The sequence below is a fragment of the Canis lupus genome, chromosome 6 (genome assembly GCF_011100685.1).
Source record: "Canis lupus familiaris isolate Mischka breed German Shepherd chromosome 6, alternate assembly UU_Cfam_GSD_1.0, whole genome shotgun sequence".
NCBI lineage: Eukaryota > Metazoa > Chordata > Mammalia > Carnivora > Canidae > Canis > Canis lupus.
Genome location: NC_049227.1, coordinates 7,759,775 through 7,784,680, shown reverse-complemented (window position 1 = coordinate 7,784,680; position 24,906 = coordinate 7,759,775). Strand labels below are relative to the sequence as shown.

At 50.7% G+C, this 24,906-nt stretch overlaps 1 protein-coding gene and 1 long non-coding RNA gene across 9 annotated transcripts in view; one reads left to right on the top strand and one right to left on the bottom strand.

Annotated features, from left to right (window-relative positions):
• Nucleotides 1-24,906, top strand: part of CUX1 (cut like homeobox 1) — a 364,561-nt gene that overhangs the window by 315,673 nt on the left and 23,982 nt on the right. The window contains exons 21-24 of one of the 6 annotated variants that reach the window (XM_038539188.1): nt 5,833-6,135; nt 10,236-10,424; nt 15,882-16,146; nt 20,738-21,489. The exons of 3 other annotated variants lie outside the window; for them this stretch is intronic. In XM_038539188.1, the coding sequence (XP_038395116.1) occupies nt 5,833-6,135; nt 10,236-10,424; nt 15,882-16,146; nt 20,738-21,464 (1,484 nt within the window). In that variant the 3' untranslated portion in view covers nt 21,465-21,489. Of the gene's footprint in view, nt 1-5,832; nt 6,136-10,235; nt 10,425-15,881; nt 16,147-20,737; nt 21,490-24,906 lie in introns of those variants that run through there. 2 more of the 6 variants (XM_038539187.1, XM_038539186.1) reach the window with 2 other exon arrangements.
• Nucleotides 1,062-20,964, bottom strand: LOC111096200. 3 transcript variants are annotated; one of them, XR_005360554.1, is made up of 4 exons: nt 20,722-20,964; nt 3,857-4,044; nt 2,685-2,723; nt 1,062-1,107 (listed from the first exon to the last, which is right to left on the bottom strand). It is a non-coding gene; the product is annotated as an uncharacterized LOC111096200 (long non-coding RNA). The 3 variants fall into 3 exon arrangements; XR_005360552.1 differs by lacking the exon at nt 1,062-1,107 and having other exon boundaries at nt 1,378-2,723; XR_005360553.1 differs by lacking the exons at nt 1,062-1,107; nt 20,722-20,964 and adding an exon at nt 5,272-5,327 and having other exon boundaries at nt 1,378-2,723.

Genomic DNA, 24,906 nt, shown 5'->3' with positions numbered 1-24,906 from the left:
GTGCTTTCAGAATGCTTGTGAGGGAGTGAGCACATGAATGAATGTACAGCAGGCAGGCGGATACTCCAGTGACTGCCAGACAAAGGGTGGGTGGAAACACGGAGACTCTCCATCCTCGGTCTGGTCCAGAGCCTTCTCCACCCACATGGCCTGGACAAGTCACGTTGCCTGTTTGAGCCTCAGTTTCCCCGCCTGGAGCGCGGGGTTTATATTCCAGCCACAGGACCGTTAGGAGAATGGGATGCAGCAGTGTATAAACGTCCTCCACTCACTGCCCCATTTGCACTGGGCGCTAAGTGCCTTCTGGTTCCCTTCCCTGGTCCCAGTCGCGGGTAGGCTTTTGGGTGCTGACCTTCCTGTTTTTGAGATTCATGCATGTTGACATATGGATTATAGAGCAGCCGTGTCCCGGAAGTTATAGAGCAAGCCCAGTGGTTCTGCCACAAATGGACACGCAGGTGCAGGCCAGGCCCTGCTGTACAGGTGGGCCGTTTTATTTTTTTTTTTTTTAATTTTTTTTTAATTTTTTTTTAAATTTTTTTTTTATTTATTTATGATAGGCACACAGTGAGAGAGAGAGAGGCAGAGACACAGGCAGAGGGAGAAGCAGGCTCCATGCACCGGGAGCGCGACGTGGGATTCGATCCCGGGTCTCCAGGATCGCGCCCTGGGCCAAAGGCAGGCGCCAAACCGCTGCGCCACCCAGGGATCCCTGTGGGCCGTTTTAAATACAGAACATCTCACTGGTTCTGACCGTGTCACCAAACAAGACATCTTAAGTCTGTCATAGGAGGGAAATTGATATGTCTGCCTCACACCATGAGGTCCTTGTGAGGAGCTGGGTCATTCTCGTGAGCCATAGCCCAGTACCTGGCACGCAGGGAGTGCACCATAAATGTTAGCTTGGGTAGTAGCCACCCTTACGAGTGGTGATAAAATAAGACTTAAGACTTCTTTTTTTATTATTATTATTTTAAGGTTTTATTTAAGAGAGAGAGAAAGCATGAGCTGAGGAGAGGAGCAGAGGGTCGGAGAGAAGCAGACTCTGCACTTAGCATAGAGCCTAATACAGGGCTCGATCTCACGACTCCAAGATCTTGACCTGAGCTGGAATTAAGAGTTGGATGCTTAACTGACTGAGCCCAATATAGGCTTCTTAATATGGTCTCCCCCACCCCACCCCAAGATGCCCCTGCTTCTTGGACCCTCTTCCTCAGGCCACATCCACCCAGCCCCCAAGGCCTGATGAAGCTTTCCCCTACATCTGTCTTGAACCACATAGTTCTGCCCACCACACCTCCTGCCCCCCTACAGGCCACCACCGTCTCCAGCCAGCAAGACCTCCCAGCCCCAGCTACCGTGCTATTGGCAAGTTCACTCTCTCCTAAAGAGGGAATTTACTTGGTTTCCTACTTTTTTTTTTTTTTTTATGTTAGGTCGGTAATATTTTAATTACAGAATAATGCAGTGAACACCCATGTACCAACACCCAACTTTACCCTGAACGTTTGGTCACAGTGCAATCTTAGATTCGTAAAAGAAATAAAACATCCAAGATAGAGTTGAATCCCCCTCTCCAATCCCATTCCTCCTTGAAGGCGACTGTTGTCTCTCGCAGACTCGCTGTTTATCCTTCCTGGGCATGATTGTAAATCCTTGCCTCTACGTATCTATGTAACCACGCAAAACATAAGGAATGTACAGGCTCTCCACACGTACAATCATTATGCTCTGCTCCATTCTGTCCCTTGCTTCGTGGCTCCCCTGGTATGCCCCGGGTGCTGGTACACGTGGCCCCAGCCCTGATGTCCTCGCCACTGCCTCTAGCACATGGTATATTGTATAAATACACCACAGTCTGGAGACCTGGTCTCCAGGTGACAGACACTGTTTCCAGTCCAGATGAGGCTTCGATACACACTCCAGTGGCCGCCTGGCATCCCGGGAGAAAAGCATTGCTAGGGGAAAGGTAGGCCCATCTTCTCACGCTGGCTCCCATGTGTGCACACATGAGGATTACAGCAGACGTCTGAGCCCGTTCAAATCCCCTGTCCTGACCAACCCCGGGGTGCCTCTCTTTACCCCATATTCTTGCTACCCTACATGGCATTCATGTCATTAGCCCACCAGAGGTCTGGAGCAATCTACCTCCCTCTCTTGCCACTCCTGCCTATCCCCACTCACCAAGCTAACTCCTCTTCATGCCAGAAGTGTCACTCTCCCTGGGGCCCCTCTAATCCTCAGGCCACATCCATGCCCTTACTCCGTGTCCCCCCCCCCCCGCCCCTCATCAGAACCTTCATTGCCCCTTGGGCATTTCTGATGAATGGCTGTCTCCCCACTAGGTAGGAGTCCCAAAGAGGGCAGAGCCAGTCATCAGGTGACTGCCATATTGCCAGTAGTCTGATTCCACAGATAATGGAATGAGTGAAAGAATGAATGGAATAATGTCTCTTCATTCTTTCCCAGCACTTAGTCCTGAATAAATTGGTACTAAAGTATAATTGAAATACAGCAAAATTCACTCTTTGCTTGTGGAAGTGTTCTGTGAGTTCTAGCAATCAAGACACAGATGGATTCCATCATTTCCCCCGCCCCCAGAATTCCCTTGTGGCCTTTTGTAGTCTAGTCCTGCCCCCAACCCCTAGCAGTCACAGATCTTCTTCATGTCCCTATAGTCTTACCTTTACCAGAACATCATCCCATCCATACCATGCCAGGAGCTGTGGAAGAAACAGCAATAAATCACAAGGAGATTTAACTGAATGTAAGGGACTTCATATAAACAAATACATTTCTTTTTTTTCTTAAGATTTTATGTATTTATTTGAGAGAAAGAGAGAGAGCACAAGCGGGATAAGGGGCAGAGGAGAAGCAGAGTCCCCCCACTGAGCAGGGAGCAGGCTCCATCCTGCGACTCCAGGATCATGACCTGAGCTGAAGGCAGGCGCTCAACTGACTAAACCACCCAGGCGCCCCTAAAATTATTTTTAATTACATGGAGTGGAAGAAAGCCTTATTCCTTCAAAAGTATTATTTTAGAGGGCTCCACTTACTGACTTTTGGGAAAAAAAATATTTCTTCTGTTGGCGTTTCTTGTTCTGTCAAGATGGTCGAGAATGGGCAACTACATGTCCCCCCTGCACCCAGGGCCTGGGCCACCTCACCAGGGGCTCTGGAGCTCATTTCTATGGTGTTCTCACCAAAACAGGCCTGGCTTTGGTTAATGAGTTTGTGGCTACGGTGCCCAGGCTCTAGAGCTGTGGTGCTTACCAGAAACAGCTTCCTAAAGAAATGACTCTTTCCAACGTGATGTTCTCAGCGTGAGAGTTTGCGGGGTCTTGGACCGGGCTATTTGCTATTGCATCTGTCTGTGCCTGTCCAAACACATGGGCCCATTTCCATGACCTGAGAGCGTGGTGGTGTCTGTCCATAAATAACTGTCCCCCAGAAAGAGCTCTCAGCCTGGAGGTGTCCGTTAACAGTTTAGACACGGGCCCACAGTGGAGGGCCAAGACACACCAGCCCAGCAGCTCTCGCCCGGTACATTTAAGGCCTAGGTGAGCTTTTGATCTTGAGGTCTATGCCTATGTCTGCGGTCACAGCCGGGAACACAGAGGGACGCCAGTAATGTGCGGCGGTGCCTCCGTTTGATTCTCTCAGGGCTTCTTGGTGGTAAAAAACCCACATGGGCACTGGCCAGGATGCCTGGAGGAGAGAGAAGTACCACCGGCCGGGGATCTGGGCGCTCGGTCCCGGCTGGCACCAGACTAGGCAGGGAAAGCACCAAGGCAGCGCTTGTTTGTTAGCCGGGCAGCCATGCTTTTGACCTTGCTGCGGGTTACAGGACACCAACCTGAGAAGGAATCTGTTTATCATGTGGGGATTCGTGCCATCCTTGACAGTCTGCAGTGAGCAAGATGGATGATCTGCCAAATCGGCCCCTCGCATGGGTGAATCAGGGCAAATTTACAGTACAATTTCTTTGCTGCTTCAGATACAAAAATAACATTTGCTGGGTTTTATATCCAGTTGTACGATGACCTAGAGGTGAGCAGAGAGAAGAAATCCGATTTGTAGGATTCATATTGCCTTAAAGATTTATATGGATCATTTCTGCTGTTTACGCCTATCTCTTTTACATCTTTTACGAACCAGTGGGTTTTGTTGTTGTTTTTTTTTAAGCCAGATTTTCCAGGTGGAGGATGCGGGCTTATGTGATGGTGGAACTCTGTTACTGTTTAGGACAATAAATGGGTTTCTCGGTTGAATTAGTTACTTTATTAGGGATCTTATCTTTCTAGGTATTTATACAAAATATCCCTTGTATTCCAAATACATTTCCCAGCCTCTTGAGTTCAGAATAGGTCGGTATGCTGGATGTGATCCAGTCCAGGTTGTTGTCCTGGATAAGATATATCCAGCAAAGGACACTCGACTTTTATGGCCAGTTGAAATTCAGTCATTACTCAGTGTTAACATTTTGTTTAGTCAGGTAGCAAGTATTTGTGTGCTGATGTTCCCTGAGTGGCCTTTTTGAGACTATCATCTCTCTGGGGCCACAGAGCCCATGTGACAACACCTGGCCTGGCCCCTCAAACATGGCACCGTGGGGTCTTACCATGTGCTATGCTTGATGGCTGGGTAGTAGGGGGAGCCCATGTCAAGACATCGAGCCGCAGCAGAGTTTACCTCATCGGTAGGACCACAGTGCTTAGCCACTCTGCATTTTCCTCCTGGACACAGCCTTTCTCTACATTTGGTAATTAGGAAACAGCCAAAGCCTTTATTCCAGACATCCCAAGACTGAAATGGATGCTAGGTTTCATGGGTGATACAGACCAGGAGGGACTGCTCCCCAACAGAGCATGGGGTGGCACTCCCCACTGGGTACCTGAAACAGGCCAGAGACCCTTCTTAAGAAAGGAGAGCATGGAGACCTGACTGCCACTCTGGCTCCATCTCACCCAGCCGTGGTAACAGCGTAGATGATGTGGATGAACAGAACTTGGCCTTCAGGAGTATGTCCTGGGGTTCGATGGGGAACAGGGTGGTCGTTCCTCTTCTGTTGGTTCCCTCCAGCCTGGGTGCTGTGGAGCCCTCCAGGGTCACAGCAAGAACCCATGTGGAGTCCCAGGACTCCAGCAGCCCAGGCCTTACATCTCCTCTTCAAGGGTCTTCGTAACCATGGTAGCCATGTGTCGTGGGTGGCCCTCATTTAAAGTAACCCACCCAGGGGATCCCTGGGTGGCTCCATGGTTTAGCGCCTACCTTTGGCCCAGGGCGCGATCCTGGAGTCCCGGGATCAAATCCCACGTCGGGCTCCCAGCATGGAGCCTGCTTCTCCCTCCTCCTGTGTCTCTGCCTCTCTCTCTGTCTATGTTTATCATGAATGAGTAAATAAATCTTTTAAAAATAAATAAATAAATAAAGTAACCCACCCATTCGTTTTGTTCTGGAAATTATGGACAGAATAAATACGCAAATTATAATTTAGCCAAGGTCCTTCTGAGTAGGGAATGAGGGGGTCCCATTGGAAGAAATCATGACTGTGAGAGCCCATGGTTCATAAGACAGCAATTTCTCAACAGAATGTCCTTATATTGAGCCTTCAGAAACCTTTTGCTTAAACCCCTCATTTTTCTTCTGTTGCTGTTACATTTTCTTTTGTAATACAGAAAATTAGAGGCTTCTCTCAGCCATGGGTCCATAGCTTGCCATGCTGTATGGTTGCATAGGCGTTTCATTTATACTTCCTAGGTAAGGAAAGTAGATGTTTGCCATGCAAGACAGCTATTTTCAGCCTCAGATTTCCGTGTGCTTTAATTACAGAAAGCACTCCAAAGACCTCTGCTAGCTGCAGCCCTGCACCTGAATCGCCGATGAGCTCTAGTGAATCCGTGAAGAGTTTGACTGAACTTGTCCAGCAGCCCTGTCCCCCCATTGAAACGAGTAAGGATGGCAAGCCACCAGAGCCCAGCGACCCGCCCGCCTCAGACTCCCAGCCTGCCACCCCGCTGCCTCTTTCTGGACACTCGGCCCTCAGCATCCAAGAGCTGGTAGCCATGTCTCCAGAGCTGGACACCTACGGTATAACCAAGAGAGTCAAGGAGGTGCTGACGGACAACAATCTCGGTAGGTTCCCTCCCTGGCTAAGTTGGAGGCAGCAGGTTGCTTCCTGTTGGTTTCTGGAAGAATGAGTGGAGGGTACGCAGGGTGAGCCAGCCAATGGGTTTAAACATTTGTAAGCTACCCCTAAGAACATAAAACTGTGAACAGTAGGGCTCCTGAGGGCGGCCAGACCCAACCTGCCCCTGCCCACAGCTTCCCCACCAGGATCTCTTAGCAAATACCCATGCAGCTGGAGCAGACTCAGGCCAGCCCCTGAGACCACCCTGCCTGGGGCGTGCCCAGTGGAACTCCAGTCCTCTCAGGGTGCCAGAGCTGGGCAGGAGCAGCATCAGCCCAGCAGCATCTGGAGAGCATGCTGGAAGAGTCCCCAGCTTGGGTTTGTATCCCAGCTCTTCCTCTTACTGTGTCCGTGATCCTGAGCAAGCTACTCTCGGAGCCTCCTCTGTAAATCAGGCTTGTGAGGAGCACCTGTGGCAGAGCACCCTGCCTGGCAGCCAGCAGTCTACTCTTGTCCTCCTAGCTGCCTGGTGATGCTGGCTCCCTTCCCTAGGCCCTCCACTGGGAGGCAGTAGAGGGAGCCCCTGGGGGACTGAATTCACAACTCCTCCCACAGGGGTTCAACCCAAAGCCAGGCTGTTTGCTTCCTGCACGACCCACCTGAGCCAGCTCTCCCTGAGGGCTCTGTGACACACAGTCAGTAGCTGTGACTGTGAGAATATTAGAGTATATGGTCATTTTAAAGCTTTGTGCTGCTGTGGCATGATATTGACCACACAGAGTTCTCCTGGTTTAGGCACCCAGACAGTGGAAACAGCCACTCCCCCAAACACTTAATATGGGGCTTGAACTCATGACCCTGAGATCGAGACTTGAGCTGAGAGCAAGAGTCAGATGCTTGGGTAGCCCGGGTGGCTCAGCGGTTTAGCGCCGCCTTTGGCCCAGGGCGTGATCCAGGATACGTGGGATCAAGTCTCACATCAGGCTCCCTGCATGGAGCCGCTTCTCCCTCTGCCTGTGTCTCTGCCTCTCTGTCTCTGTGTGTCTCTCATGAATAAATAAATAAAACCTTAAAAAAAAAAAGTCGAATGCTTAACTGACTGAGCCACCCAGGCACCCCCAATTCCCCCAAAAATTTCTGTCCTTATTTCCCAAGTGTAAATGTCAGTTAAGGAACACTGTTTTGTGCAGTATATGTTCAGACAAAGGCCCCAAAGGGGGCCTGGCATGTCTGTTTTTCCCAGAAGATAGGAAAAGAAGGGAGTAGTAGTAAAGTGAGGTCCAGGGAATTCTGTGTGGTGACTTCACAGCCTGGGAGTTTAGGCAACCAGCTTGCCCAAGTGAGGTTCTCTACCCTATCGCTTACGCAAAACAGAACAAGAAAAAGTAATTATCAACTGGGAACATTTTTAACTAATTCATAGAAATAAAATTTAGCCATTGTTTTTTTGTTTTGTTTTGTTTTTTAATGGCCGTGAAGTCCCATGTGTTCATCAGTGAATGAAATATGCAGACATGGTTCATCCCCTGCCTTAGAATCTTGTCACAAGTCTAGAGAAGCAGGCCCGATAGATTATTGCTACCCACTCCCTTATAGGAAGTGTCGTTTCTGTAATCGTAGGCAAATAGCTGAAGAAAACTCTTCTTTTAAACCACTGAGAAGTTGCAAGATCACAATTGTGAGGTCATGAACACTAAATCTCCTTGGCCTTGCCATCCCCATTTCCATCCTTGCTGGAGTTCTGGCTGGTGTTGGTTATGTGCCACCACCGTAGAACCCTGCGGGCTTGTGGAACTCCATTTTCAAATGCTGTAAAGCACAAATCAGGGGTGAAACTTTTCACACCAGAGAGAGATGACTTCCTCCTCTTGGAGCAGGAACTTCCGGGAGAGCCATAGCAGCACCACCATGGAGCTGAGAAGCAGTCTTGGTGGTTGCTCTAGCTGGTCTTAGCTTCTCCAGGGAAGAAGCTGCCTCCCCTGCTGGAGTCTCTCAGTGGAGTAATGGGCATGGAGGGGGCCAAATTCTAGCTGAATTATGCAGCTGGAAGACCCAGGCATCCTCTTCACTTCTGACTTGAGACCTTGAGGTGTTCATAGGTCAGTCTCTTAAAATCATGGGCAGAGTGCATGTGTATGCACATTTTATCAGGTGAGGGTCGGTAGCTTTCTTCAGCTTCTCAAGTGGGTCCATGACCCAAAAACAATCGAGCCACTGCTATGAAACCTCTAGAAGTAATATAAATTTCCAAGAATATTCATTTGATTTCCTCCCCTGCCCCTACAACCAGGTGGGTCAAGCAAGTAGTAACTAGCTATTTATGACATATATCACTTCCCCAAACATAGCAAGCTCCTTGGAATGAAACGAGATTCATCTGCTAGATTAGAATTAGATAAAATTTAAAAGAACCACAACAAAAATCTGGTAAGGACTTAGGATATTTATAGGCTAAACTAAGAATTTGAAATGCAGGCAATCACAGGTTTATGAAATTGGTAAATGTATCTCTAAGTCAAAATGATTGAGACCCGGGGCACCGGGGTGGCTCAGTCGGTTAAGCGTCTGCCTTTGGCTTAGGTCTTGATCTCAGCATCCTGGGCTTGAGCCCCATGTTGGGCTCCCTGCTCAATGGAGAGTCTGTTTGTCCCTCCCCCTGCTCTTGCACTCTTGTTCACTCTGGCTCTCCTCTCTCTCTCTCCCCTTCTCAAATAAATAATTTTTTTTAAAAAGATACCCTGCCAATTTTTTTTTTTCTCAAATCCAAATCATTCCATGCAGTAAATTTCAACTTGAAGCCCAACTTTTTTACAAGGAGGTGCTCTGCCATTTCTGACACCTGCCGTATGGGCACAGGTGGTGGGGTTTCCCTCTCACAGATGGAGGCAATGAGCCTGTCATCCACGATCACCCTGCTGCGGAGGGGCAGAGATGCTCTGGGCCTGGATGTCCTGTTCCCTACACTTTGTGGCACCAAACACTGGCCGGTCTGGTCCCAGGCTCCATTTCCACCTAATAAGTCCTATTATTCACGTTCTCCCATCTGGTCGCTCAGGTTGTGCGTGATTCCCATTTGCGCCTTCAAAAGTGCCAGCCCCTCTTAACCTGCAGCTGAATGGCTCTCAGAGAAGAGAAATTTTCTTTTTAAGCCTCTGACGAACATGGCAGAGCTGGTGCCGCACTGCTCTCCAGAGCAGATTTCCCTCTGATCAGCCTGGGGAGCAGGCTGCCCGCCACGGCCTCGGAGAAAAGGCATCGAGGAAGGGGTTTTGATCCCCTTTGAGCACCAGTCAGCAGAGGCAGCTTAGACTGCGGGAAGAGACTTTAGAATTGGAAATGGCCTCGCTTTTCAGAAAAACAGAGCTGAGGGGCTCTTTCTCCTCTTTCCTGCTGTGACCTTGGGTCAAGTGCCCTGTTTTCTCAGCAAGACCGGATAACCTTGCTAATCGTGAAAGGAGCCAGACAGCCCTGTGGTTTGAGGTTGTATAAGAGAGGGCTCCCTGTGTGCTACTTAACCTCCTGAGCTTGGGCGAGGGATTAACCACCTCTGATAAGCACTGCAGGTGTGTTATCCAGGCCTCAGTACATCCAAAGCCTGAGGCTTTTTTTTTTTTTTTTTTTTTTTTTTTGAGAGCGAGAGAGAGAGAAATGTTGTATGCCAACAGAATACAAGGGTAGGACTGACTCTGTCACCAATGGAATTTGTCACAACACTGGTTGAAGAAATTTGAAGAAATGATTCTTTTTTTTTTTTAAGATTTTATTTGAGAGAGAAAGAGGACGTGTGAGCATAAGCAGGAGGGAGAGGGAGAAGGAGAATCTCAAGCAGACTCTGTGCTACACGCAGAGCCTTGTGCGAAGCTCGATCCTACAACCTCAAGATCATGATCTGAGCCAAAACCAAGAGTCAGGCACTTAACCAACTAAGCCATCCACCCAGGCGCCCCTGAAGAAACACTTCTAGAAAGTGCTTTCTCTGAGGCAGGACCCAGCTGACCAGATTCTGGGGTTTCAAACCTTGTGTCTGATTGTAGCCTTGGCACATACTTGCCCTTCCAGATCCCTAGATCTCAGTCCTGACACCTCCCTTCTGTTTTCTCACCAGGTCAGCGCTTATTCGGGGAGACCATTTTAGGGCTCACCCAAGGCTCCGTCTCCGACCTCCTGGCTCGCCCAAAGCCCTGGCACAAGCTCAGTCTGAAGGGACGGGAGCCTTTTGTCCGGATGCAGCTATGGCTGAATGACCCCAACAACGTGGAGAAGCTGATGGACATGAAACGCATGGAGAAGAAAGGTAAGCCCCACTGCCTGCTCTGGCCACTTGCTTTCTCATCTTTGAATGCACTGCTTCTTTTAAAGCCTTTGTGCAGAGCTGGTGAGGGACATTTATCTGTGGCCAGATCACTGTCTGGCAGGGCAAAGGTTTTTTTGACAACAGTCAGTTGATGAGTACCTACGAGGACTGGGGAGATTTGTGACTGCTTCTCCCCAGGGGACTGAACCCAAATACATTTTAGCTTTGGGGGGCACTCTGACAGTTCATTGTTGCCCGCGCAGTCACCATACCTTTTTCCTTCTTCAAGGCCACCAAGAAGTTAGCATCACAGCGCTCCATGGTGGCCCATTTGTGTATTGTCTCTGTCTTGGTGGGTACATGGGGTAGTAGATCTCGGGCACATGTACCACATGCCAGGGCCTTCCATACCATATCTTATCAGAGAGATCACTGATAAACACATTTGTAGATAAGGAAAACTCGGGTTCAGAGAAGCTAGGCACCTCCATGAAGGGTCACCCAGCCCAGCAAACAGAGGAGCAAATTCCTTCCAGAACAGGTCTCTCATGCTATTTCTTCATAGTCTGTGGGGCTGTGTAGGATTCAGACTTCTTGAGCCTTCTTGAATGTTGATCCAAATTCTTCTTACACTCTGGAGGCCACAACACAGGGGAGATCCCAAGGCGGGAGCAAGTAGTATCTGCCCGGTCTCCTGGTTTGCTTCTCCCTGCTGCTCCCCATTAGTGGATCCTCCCCTGAGCACACAGAGTGGCTGATTCTGAATCCCTTAGACGTGGAGACGAGGCACTGGCCACCCGTGTGGCCGAGGCATGTCTGAGCCAGGGGCTGGGCATGGAGCCCAGGCTTATATCCTCGTAGTTCACCGAGAGAGTCTGCTCTTCACCGCCAGCCTAGTGGCAGTGTTGTCACCCAGCCAGGGCAAGGGCTAGGTCTCCAGAGAAAGCAAGCAGCGCTGGCGTCTCCTCCAAGAGCTCAGTGGAGCTGGGCCTTTAGATCACAATGAGACTCCAGTCTCCAAGAGCCTTCTCTTTGCCAGGTGCTGTGCTGAGACACCCCCAACCCCCACCCCAGTCCGGACACAGCTCTGTCCAGCATAGGCGGATTCTGCAGCAAAGATGAGGCTCTGGTGTTACGACACTTGCCTGATTTCAACAGCTGGCATAAGTAGGGAGCAGGAAACCAAGGTCACAGGCTATCAGCCCCTGGAGCTGGTACTCTCAGATGTGTGTTGTTTCCTGGTGCCCATACAGCAGGCTTCTACCACCCAGGGCCCTCCAGTGGACTATGGTCCACCCTCCGGTGCATAGACCAAGGCTCTGACCTAGGCCACAGCCCTTTGGGCAGCCGCAGGCGCCTGGTGCCATATCACGCCCAAAAGTTTTTTTTAACTTTCTACCTTAGGAAATTTCAAACAAAAAAGTAAAAAGGTATCACGAACCCAATATATCCATTACCGAGAGTCAGTGATTATGAGCGCCCACCAAGCAATTTTAAAGCCTTCTGCACTCTCTCCAAAGGCAGTGTCTGCACACTTGAGCTCTGTGTGGCTGCTGCTCCCAGTGCCAGGGAGCCCCCTCCTGTGCCAGCCCTCCAGGGCCACCCCCTGAACAGCCCCCCAGTGCTTCAGGCATCAGGAGCAGGACAGCCTTGGTTCTACCACCCCCTGGTGTGTGTCTCCTCGTAGGCCACTAGGAAAGGACCCTTGCCCCCACAAGTAGATCTTTGAGGGCTCCCTAGGCCTCTGCTCCTTCAACGTGGGCTCTGGGCGCCATCTTGTGTTACAAAAGAGTTACTGTTCCAGCCGGGCCCAGGCTGCTTCTCGTATCCCAAGGTCCCTAAAAGCAGCTGTGGCCTCACTGTCTTCTCCCTCTAGCAGGGATGCTCACTAGAGGAGCCTTCCCCAGACACAACAGTGGTTGAGCCAGACTTCCTGTGGTTGATAGCACTTCCTGTGATTTCCACCTGTTACTGGCTGTCCACCCAGTGGGAGCGGCCGGCTGGACAGACCACACCAGGCTTGTTTCTTTCTGGCCACACACTGCATCATACTCCTTTTCTTTGGGGGAAGATATGCCTTTTCAGCTGCGTTCCTAAACATAATCATAAATTGGCAAGTCAGCTAAGGAGCTCCCTGGTCTAATTTTCTGCCTCTGTAGAATGAGGCCATAGAGTGACGTGAACTTCTTCAGGTTGTTAGATCAGAAAGAACATACTGAGTATAACGACCAGCACGCGTAACTGCTCAGTAGATGAGTTTTGAAGATAAGTCAGGTTCCTTTAAAATAGATGAAAGCCTGTCATGCTCCCAGTCTAGACTGGATGGAAAACTCTGCACTGGGTAATTCAGCCTGTAGGGTTCCCATATGCACTGTGCTTCCTTTTCTTCCCAAGCAAAAGCCTGTGCCGCTTCTCCCGTTGGTTCGAATCCTTTATTGCTCTCCTCCCCTCCTACTACCTTTCCTGTAAACGTTTTGTGTCCACCCTGGTCTGCCTTCTGCTTTCTGTCCCTTTATGAGATGGCCCTTGCTCTCCTCCCTGTTCACACAGCCCCTGGACGCACACAGGCACCACCTGGGCTAGCTCATGGGCTCTTCTCCCCACTGGCTGTAGAGGGACCCTGACAATCCAGAGGCTTCTCCTCTGACATTTATTTGTGCCCCAAATGTCAGTGCTGCCGAAGGGTGTGTCCGTGGCTTGTCACGTCTCCCCAGCTGTGGGGTGGGGGCGCTGGCTACCATCAGACAAGACAGAGCAGGCATCACCGCCCAGAGCAGACGTAGGTCAGACCTCACATCTGTCACTTAGCAGTTGTGTGGCCTGAGGCAGATCATCTCACTCCTAGGCTTCGGTTTCTTCATCTGTCCGCAGGGATGGTGACAGTCCCTCTCCTGGGGCGTAATTGGGAGGACTGCACAACACATGCTGGCTGCTGCTGCTGCTACAGCCACTCGTCCTCCCACCTGCTGCTCGAATTCAATAATACTATGCCCCATCTTCCATTGGTTCTAAGAAGTTTAAAGGAATTCTCAGACCATATTCCAAGCTAATCCACTAGAAAGCTCTCTATGGATGACTCATTTGCTGGAGAAGTCCGAATGGTTTTTTAATTGAAGCATAGTGGGAACAGGTGACGTGTGAGGGCAGAGGAGGCAGGTGAAGCCCCAACAGCATAGAACAGAGAACTTGAATCTGGAGGTGCGTCCCCTTTCCTTCGCAGCTGCCTGCTGCCCACTACCCCCTCAGTCCTCCCACATGTGTAAAAGCCACATCAGGAGCACGAGGACCCTGCTCTTCCCCAGCTGCTGGGCTGCTGCGCTGTGTCCTGTCACCCCTTCCAGAGCAGGTGCATCTTCCGAGAGTGCTATGCACCCTCCATCCACCTCCTCTTCTCTCCTGGGCTGAGCCCTCCCTACTGGGCTCCTCCTAGCGGCTGTTTCCAGTGCCTGTCTCCATCACCCACCAGCCTCCTGTCACTTTCAACTTTTTCTCAAGACCACGGCCCCTGGACTGCTTTCTTCCCCCATAACTATGTCCTGCCTCATCCAGGGAGATTTCAAAACTGATTTTCTGCCCCCATCCTCCCCAGCTTCTGGGACCTGAGGATTCCAGCTCTCCAATGGTGGTATCACCCCAGATCTGGGTCCTAGCTTCAGCGGGTACCCTGCTCTTCTCCCCACTCCTGGCCACCCCTGTCCACCACCACTCTCATGGCTCGGTCCTATCACTTCAGATTACCTTTCCTCCTGCCTTCCCTCCTCCATCAGGAGAACGTAGCCCACCAGCTTTCCTACCTCAGTCCCCGGAGGCTTGTGTCTACCTGCAGCTCCCCACCCCCAGCCTGCCTCCTGATGCACCTGTGGTGCTTGTCTCTCTCACCTGTACCTCCAGCTCTCTCCCCTCAGCTTTGGCAACACTGTCAGCTTGCTCTCGTCTTTAAATCCACCCTCAGCCCCGGATTTCCCTTCTGGAAGCCATACTACCTCTGGCTGTTCTTTTACATTTAGGCATCTTAAAATAATAACTCATGCTCACTGCCTTCACCTCCTCAACTCCCGTCCCACACTCCACCTACAGCCTCCTGGCTTCTACTCCCACAGCTCCACTGTGCCCATTCACCATGCTCTCCAGTTACATCCTAACCGCTAAAGCCAGAGGCCCTCCTGGGTCCTTTCCAGACTCTGCAGCACAGACACTGTCGATCATCTCTCCTCACTCATCCCTTCTCTCCCACCATTGTCTCCTGGTTTTCCTCCCATCATGGCTGCTTTTTCCTGGGGTGGGGATGGTCCACTCTGCCCGTGTGTGTCCCTCAGGGTGCCATTCTCAGCCCTGGTCTTCGTCCTCCATGGCACAGACTGCAACCTCAGTTTCCGTTCCAGTCCGAAATCCCTCTTCCTAGCCCAGACTGTTCTTCTGAGCTGTATTACCTGCCTGTCCCCCTGCCTACAGGACATCTCCATGTGGGCAACCCAGAGACCCCACCAACTCCACCGTTCCAAGATCAAATCACTGTCTTCTCCCTTCTTCTGTGGCACCCAACCCAAAAACACTGGTGCCCCCCTTACCTCCCAGCCTGAAACCACGCAGCTCCTCCGTTCTCCATTCCCTCAGGAATCTGTCCCCCACTCCTGTCAGCTCTGGCCCTTACCACCTCCACGCCCTTTGCTTCTCTCCAGCCCCACCACCACCTCCCTGGTCTTGATCTTTATCTCTTACCTCCTAACTGAGCATCTTCCTGCAAGCCCTCCCATCTACTTCATCCTCCTAACTGCAGCCAGAACAGCTTTTCCAGAAGGCGTATAGCTGATCATATCATTCCCCTGACTAAAGCCTTTTATTTCTTCCCACTGACTTTATGGTCAAGTCCAAACTTCCGGCCTACCCAAACTCTGCCCATCTCTCCAGCTCCTCCATCCCCCTCCACACACCTATGTGTATGCGCATGCACACCTCCCCCTTCCCCCCCACACACTGTGCCGTCCTATGCCCCTGGGTCTTTGCACGTGCTGGTCCTACTTTCTGGAACAGCCCCCTACCATCTTCAACCTCATCGCTATTTTTTTCTGGTTAATCACTCCTTGGCCTTCAAGATTCTCATGGAAAGCCTCCCTTGATCTCTCTCCAGTCCCCTGTGCCTGCCTCCCTCACTGCATTCTACTGGGGTCACCTCTACATTTCTCTGCGTCCCCCACTAAGCCATTAGGCTGGACAGCCAACCACCTCGCATTACAACAGAGCAGGTCCTCGATGAGTATGTGTTGGGTTTTCCAAACAGTCCTAGTCCAAGTGTTGTGAGACGCTCTTGGGAGAGCAGGACAGAACAGCCGGCTGTCACAGTGTATGCAAAAGTAACTGTGAGCTGACGGGGCACCACAGTGCTCTGAGGGGGTCAGGGGCTTGGGTGGACCTTGCAGCAGGGCCCGCAGCTCAGTCTGATTGCTCTCCCTCCCTCAGCATACATGAAGCGGCGGCACAGCTCGGTCAGTGACAGCCAGCCCTGCGAGCCCCCCTCCGTGGGCATCGACTACAGCCAGGGCGCCAGCCCCCAGCCCCAGCACCAGCTGAAGAAACCCCGAGTGGTGCTGGCTCCTGAAGAGAAAGAAGCTCTGAAACGAGCTTATCAGCAAAAGCCATACCCGTCACCAAAAACCATCGAAGAACTCGCCACCCAGCTCAACTTGAAAACCAGCACCGTCATCAACTGGTTCCACAATTACAGGTACGGCCCGGCTTGGTCCGGCTCCATCGGGCTCTCGGCCCCGGCCGAGTTAAGTCAGGGCTCCAAGAGAGCGCACTGTCAACCCTTGGGAAGAGTCTGGGCTACTCTGTCCTGCAGACAATGGCCATTAATGGTGCACACGGACAATGGCCTGGGGACTTGGCCCTGGCAGGCTGGGGACTAAAAGCTTGGTGTTTGGTCAGTTAGTCGGTTCTTTATCTTTCACTGGAGTTTTTAACTCCCAAGATATAGGGTCACGTGGTTAGAGAGAATCCATGTCTGCCATGGCCAGGAAAACAGTTATCACTTAGTAAGAGAGAATGTAGGCATCCATGATGCCATAGTGGCACATGTTTCTTAGTGGAGACCCAAAGGATCTCATACAGAATTATCTTCCAAATTAGTTTGATTAGTTTTGTAGTTAAATAAATTGAGTCATGTGAGCTTTTGGGCAAGTTCACAAGTTAATGAAGATTTATTGAACATCTACCACATCTCCAGACACTGAGCCAAGTGTTTTAACCAGCACCATTCCACATGATCTTCACAATCATTTAAGGGACATAGTTCTACCTGCATTTTACAGGTGGAAACCTAAAACTCATAGGGGTTAAGTAACTGACCGAGGCAGAAGGGCCTACTGCTCTCCCGTAGAAAAAAGCCTGCCTGGGGTGAAAGATTTGTATTAGATCATGAAAATCCACTGACACGTAATGAACTGTTGACCATAGCTGTAATCCAGACTTCCTCTGCTGGAAACCGAGACTTCCCAGTGGCCTAATAGGAAGATCTGCTTATTTAATGCCCTATAAGTGACCATCTCAGTTGCTGGTTCTCATCAGAATGTCATTTTCTCTAGACCCCAACAAAATTGGGGCAGGTGTTCCTGGTTCTACCCAGGTGAAAAGGACACATGTATAGCCAGTGCAGGTAGAGCACTTCTGGTCACTTAGCTGAAACAGCGGACAACAGAATACCCTAGACACTTGGGGGCCACAGGGAGGATCCAGTGTCTCTGGCTCTGCTGCAGTTTTCCAAGTAAACTTGAGGACCAGTACACCCCCACCCCCAGGTGCTGAGCAAAGTGGGAGGTTTTAAAATATTAGACGGGAGTCAAAATAATATCTCTGCTGGTGATGAAAGCTAGGTTAGCATTTGCAGCTTAGTGTGAGAGCCAAACAGACCTGCTACCTGACCCCTGGAATCAGGCAAGCTTACATGCATCATGGTAGCACTGTCCTCCACAGGCCTCCCTGTCTATGGGCTGACTCCCAGGATAGAAGACGGTACACGAGCTGAGCACAACCACTTATTCATCCTAAATTTACTGATGAGATAAAACCAGAGGCAGAGCCAGGCTAGTAGGTACAATAATGGAGCTCCCTCTACAAGGAAGGAAAGTTTAAGAATAGTAGACAAGGGAAATGAAGGAGGATGAATGAGGACCTGGGCAGAGGTTCCCCCAGAGCCTCCCTTTGCCAGGTATTATGCAATCCCATTTTCACTTTCTAGACATACAGGCACATTTGAATATATACTTTCGCATCTTCTGCAGGCTGTGTCCATTTTAGTGCAAGTATGGGAACTTGAGATGGCTGAATATCTGGGTGAAGTTGCCACCAGTTCTACAAAACAGCTCCAGAAACCCATTTCCCCTGGCCTCACCAGGGTCACCTTTTTCCACAGATCGATCTCCCCTACAGGCCCCAGCTGAATGGTGGTCACTGCCTCCTGGCCAGGGCACATGCTCTCCAGGTTTCTCAGCTTCCGTCATTCATCTTGCTGACACCCATGGTAATGCCTGCTCCGTCACAGGTGGTCAGCTGCTCACTGTGGAGAGGCCTCAAGTGTACATTTAACAGGAGCAAATTCAACTGTACACAGCCAAAAAAATAAAGAGAGAAGGGGGAGAAAGGAGGAGGAGCAGTAGAACCTCAAAACTCAGTAAATAAGCTCAGCTCCAGATCTGGAGTAGATGCTCAGTAAATGTTTTCTTTCAAAAATAACCATAACAAAGCAGGCTGGACTAAGACAGATGGAAGAACCAAGGGCAGAGATTTGTTTCAGCTGCAGAGATCCAGAAAAATACCCAGGAAGCAATATGAGATGTGCAGGGTCTTGAAAAAAGAACTGAAAAGAATTTTGCAAACCACAAAATAGGTCAGATGAGAAGTAGCATTAGGTCATTCAGAACTGGCATAAAGCCCAAAGAATTGAAGTCACTTGGTCACCCAGGAGGCAAAGTGCAGAGCAGAGAGTGAGTGTGTGCTCCTCCAATTAAATGCTTCAAACAGAGACCAACTTAGCCTGATAGAACCCACAGAGCTTCAGATAAGAACTGGCACACATAGACTAAATCCCTAAGGAAGGGATTAGTTTCTCATTCTACAGGAGTTAAATAGGAGAAGTTCCCCCCACCCCACCCCGCCCCATTCCACCAGCACCCACAGGGAATAACGGGGAAGGGGAAATCAATTTTTAGGCCCATTTTTACTTCCTCTTATCCTTTCACCCTCAGGGAAGTAGAAGTATCTTAGGGTGACCATTTACCCAGGAACAGGGCCAGAAATGCCAGAACAGTATACCTACCACAGGACACCTGATCTCCTCCCAGAAGAGCAGGTCCACCCAGTAGAAACTCTTCCAAGCCCTCAACACCATAGCATCTTGTGAATCTTGTGTGACTGGCCTGAAAACAAGATCTGCTCCTAGGACCTGGTCTTTCTAGATCAGAAGATAATATTTTTTCATGGACATGGAGAAAAATCTAGACTAAGGAGAACGTCTCCTATCAGCTGAGCATAGAATATGTGCCAGGACTGAGCCAGGAGCACTACAGCTGTGTCCTCTCATCAGATCCTCAGATGAGCTGCTGAGGGTGGCAGCCAGAATGCCAGGCCCCATGCAGGAAATTGTCCCTTCCTTCCCCCTCCCCCCAGCCCTTTTACCAGGCTTAGCACCTACCGACAGATTCTATCATTCAAAAGGCAGGTAAAGGGTCTGAATAGTCCCCTCTTTTCCCTGGGCCTACTTTGTGTCTTACATAATACACCAATATTTTATTCTTCACATCTCTGCAAGGAAGATGCTATTCTCCACATTTTTCAGATAAGAAATCTGAAGCTCAAAACAGATCAGGACCTTTTTTTCTAAGCGGTGTCGCTAGTAAGTTTACAAAGCCAGATTTCAAACCCAGGTTGGCCTGGTTCCATAAAGCCTGTGCTCTGTTCTGGGCCACTCTGCCCCCCTGGGACTCACAGTGGTAGATCTGTGGCCTGCCCATCTAGCCTCCCACCTCCCCAGCCAGGATGGGATGGGATTTAGGTGTTCACCCCAACTGGCATTCTTGGCTTCCAAGGAGCCTGAAAGGCAGCAGAGTAGGCTTGCCCTCACAGCACAGTGCCCAGGAACATATTGACAAGGGTCTGCACTGCACAGGCCCCTGTGATAGCCCCAGAGAAGGAGGAGGGAACTCCTGGGTAGGGTAGGAGGGGGCTGTTCTGCAGTTCTCACTCAGAAACTATTCTCAGAACAAGGGTCAGAGTTCAGGCTGTACAGGGAGCAAATAACAATGTGAACACATCACCACCACCAGGGTTCTGATATAAAAACTACAGCCAGATTTCCCCCTGGCTTCAACACTCCCCACGTCCAACACAAGGCCTGGCACGTGGTGGGTTCTCAAAATATGTTCCCTCTATTGGGTTCTATGTACTGCAGAAAATATTTTCATTGCATGCCTAACGCAAGGTCTTTTGGCAGGCCCAGTTTCTGCCAAACAGTCGGCTTCGTGCTTAATCTATACGCGAGAATGCTCTTCCACTAGCAGTTGGCACGTTGATCAGAGGCTTTTAAGCTCTCTGGAATAACCACCTAGAGAGACTTCTGATTGAGCCTAGTACTGTGAGCCCATGGAAGGAGAAACTTCTGGCACCAAAACAGACTTAAGAGGAGCCCTTTCTTGATGTCACCAAGGGCCCAAAAACAGGGAAGGCCAGGGCGCATTTGTAGCAGTTTCCTTCAGACTCAACAAAGTAGGAGATCACACATTCCCGGGTAGGCAGGACTCAGCTTGATTACAACGTGCTTGATGTGTTGGAGCACATACCTGGTCTCCTTCCCGCTTGATGGAGACTGACCCTTCCCTGCTCTTCTCCTCTTAGAGGAGGGAACTGGTCGAAACATAATTCGGTGGAACCTTGCCTGGGCCCTAACCCCTGACCTGTGTGGCTCAGAGACCACAACTGAGGTTTTTCGGTTTGGGCACTGCCTACCCACGGGTTCGCTCATGAAGTCCCGATGAGGGAGCCGTGGTTACCCTCCCTCCTGCATTTCCATCTCCTAGTCCAGTCAGCGTTTATTGCCGTGTACCAAGCACCATGCCGCGCCGGGTGTGCAGAGAATGGGACCTGCCATCCACAGCCGGCTCGGAGGGAAGGAGCCACTGCACAAGTCACACGGGGCGCCGTCCTCGTGGGACAGAGGGGCTGGCACCGCCCAAGGGACGACTCGGGCACGGGCGCCGAGCTGGGGGGAGTTGAGCCCTGCCCCCCGGCCCCGCTCACGGCGCCCTACCGCTTGTGTCTCGCAGGTCTCGGATCCGCAGAGAACTGTTCATTGAGGAGATTCAGGCCGGGAGCCAGGGCCAGGCCGGGGCCAGCGACTCCCCGTCGGCCCGAAGCAGCCGGGCGGCGCCCAGCTCGGAGGGCGACAGCTGCGACGGCGTGGAGGCCGCCGAGGGCCCGGGCGCCGCGGACGCCGAGGAGTCGGGCGGCCCCGCGGCCGCCGCCAAGTCTCAGGGAGGGCCAGCCGAGGCGGCCGTGGCCCCGGAGGAGCGGGAGGAGGCGCCGAGGCCGGCGGAGAAGGCGCAGCCGCCGCCCTCGGGGGCCCCGGCCCCGGCCCCGGAAGACGCGGAGGAGGAGGGCCGGCCCCGGGCGCCCCCGCCGCCCCCGCCGCCGCCGCCCGAGGGCCCAGCCGACGGCCCGGGGCCCGTGCCAAACCCCGCCGCCGCCGCCGCCGCCGCCGCCGCCACGCCCGCGGGGGAGGACGCCGCTACCTCAGCCGCCCCGCCCGCGGAGGGCCCCTGCCGGGCCCGGGACGGCGCCCACAGGAGTTCCGCTTTGCCAAGCACCAGCGCGCCGGCGGCCGCCCGCAGGCCCAGCTCGCTGCAGAGCCTCTTCGGCCTCCCGGAGGCGGCGGGCGCCAGGGACTCTCGAGACAACCCCCTGAGGAAGAAGAAGGCCGCGAACTTGAACAGCATAATCCACCGCCTGGAGAAGGCCGCCAGCCGGGAGGAGCCCATCGAATGGGAGTTCTGAGAGGGCGCCGCCCGCCCGCCGGGCCGGGCCGGGCCGAGCCGCGCCGCGCCGCGCCGGGCCGGGCCGAGCCGGGCTAAGCCGGGCCGAGCCGGGCCGAGTCTGGCCGAGCCCTGCCGAGTCTGACCGAGCCGAGCCGGGCCGAACCTGGCCGAGCCGGGCCGGGCCGGGCCGGGCAGAGGGGCGGGCGCCGACTCCGCGGCCTGGACCGTGTTGCGCACTTACCGCCCTGCGGGCCACAGGGCAAAATCGCCATAGGCCAAGGTGCATATAGAAAACAAAGGAGCATTAAGCCCAATCTATGTCGTGTTTTCAAGGAAGAAAACGGAAATGTGTAGTCGAGCTTTTTTGTACCCTGAAGTGTTTTTTTTATTGCCCTAAGTGATTTCCACAGGTTCTGGAATAACTCTTACAGCTTTGCCTTGCGCCCTCCTCTTTCGTGTGGGCTTTAAAAAAAAAAAAAATCAAACCCACATATTAAAAGGGGGCTTTTTATCTGCCATCTAATGGCTTCAGAGCGATAATACACTATTATCTTCTTAAACCAGGAAAAAAAGGGGGGGAGGGGGGATTTTTCAGAAAAATTAAAAAAGAAAGTTTTTGTAGCTGTTCAGTTGCCACTAAGAGATTGCACAGTCAAACCGACTCTAAACACACTAGTTTGGATTCCTAAATATTTTCAAGTAAAGAATCTTCTCGTTTGAAACTTTGAATTAAAATAAAACACATTTACTCCACATATTTTTTAACGAAAAGAGAAGTCACATCAGGAAACTATCTGATTTTGTGGTAGCTGACGTAGTGTTTTCTTGTACGTGAATAGAATCCTGACATGTAGTGCACATTGATCCATAGCTTTAACTGACTCTGGGCTTTTGCTGGCCAGAGTCTGTTTAATACACTCCATTCTAGGCCAAATCAGGACAAAAAGAAAAGATCCGAATCTAGGTATTTTATAATCTGCTTTTTAACCTCTAACCGCAGAGCACGCTGATCAGACCTCATATCTCGGAGGTTTAGGAGACAAGTTAGAACTGTAGCATGTCCCCGTTCATTCTGTTTAATTTATGGTGTCTACGTCTGTGTTAATGCGTCTGCACACGTGCGAGCATGTAAAGCAAGGAGGAAAGAGTGGGCCGCCGAGGTGGCAGCAGACAGTCGGGGGGCCGCAGGGGCCCACCCTGCGTAGTCAGCAGGCTTTCCTTGGCACAGAAGGCAGCACACCGCACTGCACTCTCCCGGGCGCCTGATGGACTGAGCCCCACCAGGGGCCGCTGCTCCCTGGGCCTGGGCAGGGCTCTTGCGCACGCACGCGCTCTCTCTCTCTCTCTCTCTCCCCCCCCTCTCTCTCCCTCTCTCTCTCTCCCCGTCTCCTTGCCCCCCCCCCCCCCCCCCCCCCCCGCCCTCTTCCCACCACAAGCACTGAGGACTGTTGACGTCGTGGGAAGCTTCCTTCCCTGCAGAAGAGAGAACGTGGCAGTCTGGGCTCTGCTCCCATCCCTATAGAGGTGGCCCACAGTCACACCAAAACGTCGTTGCTCTTCACTTCCAGACCAGACCATTCATTTGGCCCTCCATTCATTCTGCCTCTTGGAACAGTTCTTTTATGCACAGTCTAGGGCAGTCTAAGTACAAATCAGAAGTCTAACTTGTCTCTGATTCCTCCTGTTGTCTATGTGTATATGCGTGAGAATAGAGGTGGATGAGAGTGTGCGTGTGTGCGTGTGTGCAATTTTATACGTCTGTGTATTTTCTTAAGTACCTGTGCACACATAGAGTGCATTACTGCCACCTTTTTTCAATAAGCTGTTTTATCAGTTATGGCTTCTACAAGTTTGCTAATTTAGACTCCTTTATTGCCATATCTTTAAACTAACAATAGATGATTTCGGTATATATATATATTTTTTTTTGCTTATTTATAGGTGCTGTATTTTATTATCTGATTGTTAGGAAGGGATGAAAGGGGCAAATATTCTTTAGAGGGATAGACTGCCGGCAGTATTGGGTATAATTTACAAGATGTAGTTGTCATACTGTATATTACTGATTGAAAACTTTTTGACCGTATTGTGTATCATTGAAACCTTTGTCTTAGGTCAACATCTTTGGATGGCATTTTAATGGTGCATTCATTATTTCTTAAGTTTAATTAATATTACCTTTTTTGATTTTGGGGGGGGTGGGAGGGAGTTATAATTTTCAAGGTATGCTCCCGCTATTACACCTCAGTGTGCTTGTATTAATTAACTTGTAGGACTTTGACTGTAAGATGTGAAACCACATTTCTTGCATGATGTTTTAGGAATTATGTAGTTCATTTACAGTCTTTTAACCTGCAACTGCAGCACTTAGTTCAAGTTTTCACAAATTTAAGAGTCACTACACTAAAAGCAATGCCTTTTCATGAATGAGAAGTTTTCAGAAGGCTCTAGGAGGCTGGGAGGCAGGCTGTTTGTCTTTTGATGGTCGCATCATCTCTGAACTTGATACCTGGTTCAGTGAAGAGAGATTTCAAAATGGAGGAGCTTAAGGGGAAACAGATTAACATCTGGCTCGATTCAGGTGCGTTAAGAAGAGCGAATTTGCATTAGTGACCCCCTAGGACAGTGAGTAGCAGAGCCCCTGACAGTACTGTGGTGTCCTCTCCACGAAAACCTCGAGGGAATTTTGTCATCGTGTGTGATGGATCTCTGAATATCTGATTTTCATTAGAATTGAAAGCAGGGAGTTAACCAGAAATATTAGGCTAGTGTTTTAGTTTTAAAGGCATGACTGTTATTTACAAAGTTGTTAAATCTGAGGAAATTGAGAAAGTAGAGGTTTGTCCATCCTAGTGGCCATAGTAACAGTCTAAAACAGCCACTTTGGCTCTTCCAAGCGATTTAGTCCTTTTTGTTGGGTTTTGTTGGTTTGTTAGTGTTTGTTTTGTTTTGCTTTTAACTAGGTTTTTGTTGATTTCCACTCTACCTTTTTTGTTTTTCCAGACTTAACATCTGGGTGCTCGATACAATCAGTTGGTTAAAGTTTGCTTGCAGTTCTGTGTTTGTATTTTTTTCTCTATTTATTTTTTTTTTAATTGTGATCCCAACCCTACAATCTTTTATGTTGAGCTTTCACTGTCTATAATACTTCTAAGAGCTGCCACTAAATAACAGAAACCTTCCAGGGGGTCAGGGGAGTGTCCCCCCTCCTCAGTTTGCACCCCTCAGTTTGAGCCTAAGGGTTGATCTTTCATCTTGATAAGCAATATTCAAGTGCCTTGAACAGCATCGTCTCGGGGAGGGGGGGCTTTACCTTCAGCTGGCTGGCATTCCAAGCAGTAGCTCCCACAGGCAGCCGACCTCGTCCTTTTTCTGCTCCATCAGTTTAAAAAGCTGATTTGTACCTCTCCCCTGGGGAAAACAGTTCTGTATAAAACACTAACACTTAATTACAAGCCCCA